Here is an 8,415-nt window from a genome sequence, read left to right on the forward strand (position 1 = left end):
AATGGCATTTGAATTTTAGTTCACCAATATTAAACTAATGGAACTGGCAACAAAACAAGAAGAATAGTACCCTTAACTTTAGCACAGCTTTTTGAGGCGACCATTACAATCAAGTTATTTCACAGTTCAACAGGATTTAGATCAGAGCTCAAGAGGCCACTTCAGGATAGTCCAGTGTTTGGTTCTTAGCCATGCTGTGTTTTGGGTCATTCTGTTGGACCAATGACCTGCAACTGAGACTGAAGTTTTGTCAATGGGCAGCACATTTTGCCCTCCAAATGCCTTGATCAGGGTGTCTGTCAGTTTGTAAAGGTAGGAAATGAAATTAGTAAAAGTTACAGCCAAGTAATGTTATCTGATGAGGTATTTATTTTTTTACCCCTTCCCATAACAAAAAAATAATAACTTTTTGTCTTGTGTTTAATAAATGTACTAATAGGCCAGTATTTTTTTTGACGCAAAGAACTATGTATGCAGTAACTAATAATGCACCTACTACAAGTTGCGGACACACAGCACAACTGTTGTGGCTCAAAGTTGTGTTGATAGTAAAAACAGTGACGATTTTCAATTTGACCGAGTCTTGAGATTTTGTGTAATTAGTTTTGTTGTCTGAAACTTTTTGAATCAAGCTGTTTGGAGACGGTCTTTGTCTTTAGCATGTTTGTCAATTTTCTATCCAATCAAAATATATCGTCTTTAGCTTCCTGTGCTCCATGTTTAGTGTCGTACACACCAAGATACCAAACAGCACTACTTGTGGAAATATGTGATATGAAGTGTTACCCTTTAAACAGGCAGACTAATGAGTAAAATACACAGGTGACATTCTCATTGGTTTGTAATATTTTAATACTTTTTGTTAGTTTCAAGTTATTTCATGACCTCTGTTTCATTAATTAAAGAACCCAAACAACTTATAGCACACCTGTATTCCATGAATGAATAAACCAAAGTGAGTGTAGTCATTAGTCAAGACATTTTTATTTTGCATAACAAATATATCACTGAAGTCAAAGAGTTCAAGTTGCAACACATCAGTTTCTAGGCAGCAACAGTTTAAAACAATTTATTGGTACAATTCAACATAAAACCAGTATTTTGATTTCTCTCCTTACGTCAGCACAAAGTTGACAAAATGCACACAGCACATTCTCAAAGCAGATTACACTGTTACAAGAGCTGTTTAAACTCATGTCTCTTCAGATGTTTTGTAGAAAAAGCACAGCAGTTTGTTTTTTCTTTGCTCCAGCAACTTCAGCCTTTATGCCTTTTCTTTTATTACATTTTTATTTGTATATGTACTCAAGTTTGCAACAACATTAAAAGATCCTATAAAATGCATAAGATATAAGCTTTGGTATGCACACTTGTCAGTTTTTACAAGTTTGCCTTTAGATTTTTTTAAAACCTGTGGGTAAACAACAAACTGTCACAAAGATGTCAAACATACAAACTCCACAATCCATTAAGACAACTCAAAAAACTGCACATGCTGTTTACTATTTCCATATGTATGACAATTAGCAAGCTTTTCTTTTAAATATGATCACCTATCCCATAAATGCTATATATCAAGTAAATGGGGCTTGGTCGTCCCACTTCCTGCTGAGGAAAGGTGATTTTAGGTCCAATGTATTGTTTAGTGTCGGAGCCCTTCATGAAATGGATTAACTAAGGCAACATGTAGCCAACTGGATTTCTTTTAAAAAGGCCATCCTAAATGAAAAGCGGTTGAGCACAAATATAGAAAGAAAAGCAAATGAGAACTAATATTAATGAAATGTTCAAACCTATTGCAGAACTCAGGCCCTGAACTGAGTTTACTGCAGTGTCAGCATGAAGAAAAACAACAAATACTATAAAAAGGCTAGGAAACCCTTTTAACAAAACGTCTAAAACAAAATGTCTCAAAAGCATTTGGACCAACAGCGTAATTACTTAACGAAAACATCAGACCGGACACAAGTGCAGAACAGGTCCAAACAGTGATCACTTCACAACGTAAGTTCTTGTCATGCAAACCAAGACGACTTTGAATTCTGGTTATTAAGAAAACAGTACGCAATTGATTACCTCCAATTATCCAGAGCTACCATTGTTATAGCCAAACAAGAAACTTTGCTTCCCTAATGAATGACAAGTATAAATACAAGTATTAGTAGTCCCTTTCAAATACTTCCAGCACTAAAAACAAAAAGATACCTAAAGACTGTGCCTGTAGAAAACAACACTGACAGAAAAACCAATGAGTGCAGTGGTTTCTATTGTTTACAAATACGTGCATTTATTTTTCAGATGTGGTTCATATTTAATCACGTCCCATTAACGAATATTTAGCATTATAGCATGGATGCATCTGGAGAGGTAGGCAGTAATTTGTCTAGAGTCTGTCTGTAAATGCATTTAGTCCTACCTTAACATGTACCTGCTCAACACTAACATGTAGGTGAAGGAGGAAGCAACTCGAACCAGCCTGCTCAGTGTGAGACTGTATTGCATTTTCATCTGGGCGATGCATAATCTGGGTGTGGATGGTGATGTTTTGACAGTGACTGGCTTTCAGTGCTGTGGTTCATCAGTGATTTGGAGACTTAAACATCAACAGTGCAGAGGGGCTCGCTCCCCGGCTGGGCTGACTCCATTATGGTCATCTTGGGTTTCTTTCTCGTTTCCTCCTGATTTGAAAACACAAATTAGGAGATGGAGAAGTGAGCGATGTGTTTAAAAATGGTAGCTGAACTATTTATATCAATATGAAGGTTTTAAACTCCAACGTGGTTTCAAAAGATTTAGAAATAAATTTAAAAATCACAGTTCTGTTTTTGCAATAACAAATCAAAGTGCATTGTGTATGAAGTCCCACAACTTTAGTCAGCACCACTGGATTTTTGACAACAGTTACTGAGTGACTACTATGTACATGAAATGTAAAGCTGAGTAAAAAGAAACACACATATAAGACAAGAACAGTTAGGGGGTGCAATGATACAGGAAATTCACGGTTCGGTTCGATACTTTAGTCTCACGGTTCAATAATTTTTCGATACAAAAAAAGAGAAATGCCCATGCCCCTTTTAACTTGTAATTTATTTATATTAATTATGAACATTTATTTAACCTCAAAAATACAGTTTTTAAATTAAATGTTGCTGAAACAGCAAGTTTCTCAGTGGACCTGTAGTCAAACATGCAGCCTAGGTGGAGTAGTCGAACACAGATCCACTGATCCTTAACACAGAGCATCTTCAGAAGACATGTTGATAAAATAAATTTTTAAAATCTGTATTGTTCCATACAGCACTGTTCGATACGGGTACATGTATTGTTGCACCCCTAAAGAACAGTGCAATCTGTTCAGCCCAAATAAACCACTAACCATTTTTTCCTGCTCAGTAGTTCACTCACAGAACTGCATAAACAAAAGGAAAAATACTGACTATAATTCTTACCCTTTGTGTTGCCAACTTCTTCATTTCTTCTTGCAGTTTGTTCAAGATGTGGAGGTTTGGCTTGTTCTTTTTGGCATACTGCTGAAGCTCAATCACACTTTTATCAGAGCTCTCCTGAAAGAGAAATCATTTTGTTCAACCCAAACAGTCAAAAATAATACACAGCTTAGAACAAAACAAAAAAAAAGGACACAGAGTACACCATCAGGAGATGAAAACACAAAGACTCAAGAGGACGGTTTAAAATGCTACAAAAACCACAGGGAAAACCTGCTTCTGGRGTCTTGTGAACTGACTTTAAAAATGTTCTTGCTTTGGGAAACATGAACCATATAATGAGTAATTCTGGTTTGAAGCTGCATTAACTACACAGATAAGAAGTCACCTGCTTTGACTGTAGATGAGACACGAGTAYCCTCATCTCAGCAGGTTTACAGTCCACAGCACAGAGTTGACTCACCTTTTTGACCATCTTGTTGCTCTCCCTGCCGTACATTCGTAGCAGTGAGCCCCAGTTCTTCACATGGGGGTGAAGCATCTGTAAGATCTTCTGAGATGCTAGCTGTTTACCAACCCTCTTGTTCTTGCCTAGTGACAAAGACAACAAATGTACAAAAYCTGTTAGTGACACCCAGTGGTGGGCACCAGCCCCTTAAAGMGCAAATCCGCTAATTGCGGACCTAAATATTTCATTTGCRCTTTAGCGGTCTTACTAATTTTTATAATTCATAAGCGGATTTGCGCTTTCTAAAATTAAATTGCAGTGCCGCTAATAACTAATTATCTACCAGCCATCATTTTCTTGAACAGCGGACAATATGGCTGTCAATGAATCACAACACATGATCTGTCCCACAGCACCCCTCCCTATAAACAYAATTATTGGGAAGGTATACATCCTTGCTGACTGTTGCTTTCAGTCACGGTTCTCATTTTACAAACATTTCCCACAATGCTTTGTGTTTGCTTACGTAGCAGGAAGGCAATGGTTAGAACTATGTGACYGGGCGAAAACAGTAAATGTAATCCATGCTAAAATTTTGTATGTATTGATTTATTTTACTTAATCGGAGCTCCTTTAAAAAAAGTTTAAACACTGGAGCTCAATACTTGACTTAATTAGTTCGAGCAATCGGCCAATGGGATTAGCTGAAGAGACACACAAATGATTTAAAGATGTTGTGCTGATGAAGACAGACATCTAGTGGTCAACTGGAGCAACAACAAAAGTATGGAAAACTTTAAAATCCATGCTCTTATTTTGAAGTGAAGATAGTTTCCCGCGTCACAATTCAAATCCATCATGTACCCAGAATGCATCGCTTCAGTTTTCCAATAAATAGTTTTAAAATTACTTTATTGATGCTTCTTTAATGAAAAATCTACAATAAACAAAAGAAAAAGACAAAGAAGCAGCCGAACTAGCAATCCTCAACAAACATCCCCAGCAATCGGTGCTTGTAGGATTAAGCTGTAATAGAGTTCATACACTGCTAGATGGCAGTGTTGTGCATATATTATACATGAATTATTGCCAGCAAGTGTCAAATTGAACTTGTGATTTAAAATTAACTTCCACTAGTTTTTCTATGGCATAAGCTCTTTAGAAATTGCGGAGCTAATTTTTGGATTAGCACTGCCCACCACTGGTGACATCCACGGGTATGCTTAACTTAGAAGCTTGCTTTTGTTTTGAACTGAGCAGTAAATATTTCTGACAAAGAATTTACAGTATTGTAAGTATAAAGGTTTGGTTTTACTTACACCACCCTCGTACTGTATGTTTCCCACACGTCATAACGTATTCACTCTTCTGGTTTTTCCCTGGGATCACCTCAAATTGGATGCTGGTGTCCCCCATTCCATGGTTTCTGCAACAAATGACAATTTTTGTTGTACATATGAAACAAACACACTGGCCTTTTGGTAGCACTGTTTAACAATAGGACAACACCAGGCTGCAACTGTTGGCCGAGTTTCCAAAAAGTTTCAAAATGCCTCCAAGAAATGTTCATTTCCTTGCACACATCGTAAGGCCTCGCTCTGAAAATTTGACTGACAATATTTGAGTGTAAATTTGTAATGCAAATTTTTCAGATTCATCAAGGGGGTCTCAAGCTCATGAGTGTGAGGAAATATGAGACAACTGGGAGGGATGACGACCTTTGAAAACAAATTGTGACTGGACACAAAGGATAAAACTTAAATCAAAGACATTCTGGCTAAACTATGACAGATTTTGTCATTTACAGGAATGTTGCATTTATTAGTAGCAATCCATCATCAGTGCAAGTTCCAGTGTTTTTTCCTTCCCTCAAAATAAATCATGTCACTGCACTTCTTAAAGTATCCCCTTAAGAAATTAATTTTTAAAAATATATAATGTATTTCACCTTTTAAGGCACTCATGAAGAATCTGATATGGCGAAAGTAGTCCTGCTTTGTTGGTCAGCTCGTACACTCTGGAGTCTTCTATACTGATATGATTAAAATACTGTGGGGGACAGAAAACAACTGAAAAGCTTTTTTTTTTTCAATTCTATAAATGGGTTCACATCCAGAGGAAAAAAAAAATAATAATTTGGCAAGACCCTATTGAGCTATGCTTCATTCAAACACAAAACAAAATAAAAACAGGTTAAAATAAAAAATAAAATAAAAACACACCTCTAGTTCATCACCCTCAACAGGTTTCTCCTCTGAGGTCTGCTTCACAAAGTCAGGGATGAGGATTTCCAGTGTGGCTCGAGCTGCAGTTCAACACATGTAAAAAACTGGCAAACTAACAGGTAGTATTCAGCACTTATTTAAACACAGCATGTTATATTCACTTATTTAAACACAGCATGTTATATTCACTTATTTAAACACAGCATGTTATATTCACTTATTTAAACACAGCATGTTATATTCACTGACTCAAACGGCACAGACTGATGTCTGAATGGGATTGTCAGATGATTTATGAAGACGACATTTAACCCAAAGCCAATACACACATCAGGACAGATTATTATACTGTAATAAAAAAAAMCTATAACATTTAGTCAACTATCATAATTAAAATCTTACCAGCTTTGTTCTTGGCAAGTTTTTTACTGCTGGCGGTTCCTGTGCCGTAAGTGACTCCATCTATAATGACTGACGCTCCAAAGGGTTCACTTGAGTTTTCTGTGGGCCACAAAAATACAGTCTGAGGTGAACACATCAACTTTTATCTTCAAACTAGATTAAAAAGTAAATAAATGAATAAATAAAAAGCGTTTTCCTGTCTGACTTATGAGTACGTAATAAGCTGCCAATTTTATTGGGTATCTTCTGCTAAAAATAAAAATTGTAGTTGCTTTCAAAATTCCTTTAGAGAAATTTGACATTAAATGTCAACATACTGTGTGCAGTGGATTTAATAAAAAAAGAAAARGTTTTGCATGTCTGTTGAGTTAATATATACAACAGAAGTCTTGAAATACATTTATCTTTACTTACAAACCAAAAACTCACCACAATCAAAAAAGTTGTAAACAGGTCGGACCTTCAGGACACGCTGCATATATTCATGCAAGATGCAAACTTCAGACTTTCCATTGGGATTGATCACAAATTCTGTTGAAATAAACACATTTAATTGCACAAAARTAATACAAAGTAACTCATTTCTCGTCAACACTTGACATATTCCGACATGTATGAAACAGTCAGTATGGAAGTGCTCATCTTACCCTTCTTRGTTGGAGCATCTTGGACTGATAATGTGATGAGCTTTTGATTGGCAGGTAGAATAGGTCTCTCAGACTCCGCCTGCTTCCTCTTCATGTCTCTGTTGAATTGTCTTCGCTCGGCCCAAGTGCGAAACTTCTTGACAGTGACTTGTTCAAAGTCAAAACATTTTTCAAGATACAGACGAAAATCTTCAAGTTCTGGAAAGATGAGACATAAAGTTAAGAGTTTTATGAGAAAAAAAAAATCAGGGAAAACGTTTAAGCGGTTTTGGAAAAAGCCCTACCTATGGACTCGTCTTTGCACACCTCCACCTTGGCCTTGACCTGCCCTAAGGCCCCCTGTGCAGTGTCGCAGGGCAGAGATTCTTTATTCTGCAGGCTGTTATCAGCTGCAGACTCTCCATCTTGGTCAGGGTCAGTGACGCCAGAGAAAAGAGCATCCTGCTCCTCCTCCGACTTGGCTGCCGTTTCTTCACCAACAACCTCCTCGCCAAGCTTCACAGGAGACTCCTCTGCATTGGATGTTACCTCCCCGTTCAGCTCCCTCTCCTCCTGATCCTTCATTTTTTTGTAGTGCAGGCAAGGGATGCTGCTAACAGGTGGGTCGTGTTTCTGTATAAAAACAAAACATGCTGAAATCTCGTCTTGTTTTGTAAAATATTTATGTAACATTGGACATTGCATTGGAAAGCTCATATTGAAAATGTAAAAGCTTAAATATCAAAAACTATTACAAAATATTTTTCTAAATATAAATACATTATATATTTTATACTGTTGCTTAATACTTCCATACATGACTTACTGTGTGGAGATATGGGGAAATTCTTATAAAACCAACACAAAACCTATTTATATGCTTCAGAAGAAAGCTATAAGAATTATAAATGCATCAAATTATTGTCATTCAACTAACGACATATTTCTCACATTGCATACTTTAAAATTTTATGATTTAGTAGACAGTGTACAAAGTTTATACTAAAGTCTTCCACTTTGTATACAGAAGTGGTTCAAAATTAAAGAATCAAACAATGAATTAATAAAGATTTATTTTAAAAAATCAAAGTTTAGGACATATATTTAAAACAATTGTACCTCTGTTAGAAGGATTTGTGTTTGGAATAATTGTTGTGAAGAGTTAAAACAGTGTTTTTCACTAACTAAATTTAAAATAATGTATAAAAACTATTTGTTACAGAAATATACCAAGTTTTGATTGATTGTTTGCTGCTGTTAAGAGT

At 36.2% G+C, this 8,415-nt stretch overlaps 1 protein-coding gene across 1 annotated transcript in view; it reads right to left on the reverse strand.

Annotated features, from left to right (window-relative positions):
• Positions 1-960: 960 nt before the first annotated feature.
• dgcr8 (DGCR8 microprocessor complex subunit) overlaps positions 961-8,415 on the reverse strand; it is a 13,107-nt gene continuing 5,652 nt past the window's right edge. Inside the window, exons 5-14 of the mRNA XM_014018095.1 lie at positions 7,456-7,783; positions 7,172-7,369; positions 6,954-7,055; positions 6,525-6,623; positions 6,120-6,202; positions 5,846-5,946; positions 5,217-5,323; positions 3,913-4,040; positions 3,453-3,566; positions 961-2,678 (exon numbers count right to left, since the gene is read on the reverse strand). Coding sequence (XP_013873549.1) covers positions 2,595-2,678; positions 3,453-3,566; positions 3,913-4,040; positions 5,217-5,323; positions 5,846-5,946; positions 6,120-6,202; positions 6,525-6,623; positions 6,954-7,055; positions 7,172-7,369; positions 7,456-7,783 — 1,344 coding nt within the window. The 3' untranslated portion in view covers positions 961-2,594. The remainder of the gene's footprint in view (positions 2,679-3,452; positions 3,567-3,912; positions 4,041-5,216; positions 5,324-5,845; positions 5,947-6,119; positions 6,203-6,524; positions 6,624-6,953; positions 7,056-7,171; positions 7,370-7,455; positions 7,784-8,415) is intronic.

Source organism: Austrofundulus limnaeus, unplaced genomic scaffold (assembly GCF_001266775.1).
Source record: "Austrofundulus limnaeus strain Quisiro unplaced genomic scaffold, Austrofundulus_limnaeus-1.0 Scaffold183, whole genome shotgun sequence".
NCBI classification, from domain to species: Eukaryota; Metazoa; Chordata; class Actinopteri; order Cyprinodontiformes; family Rivulidae; genus Austrofundulus; species Austrofundulus limnaeus.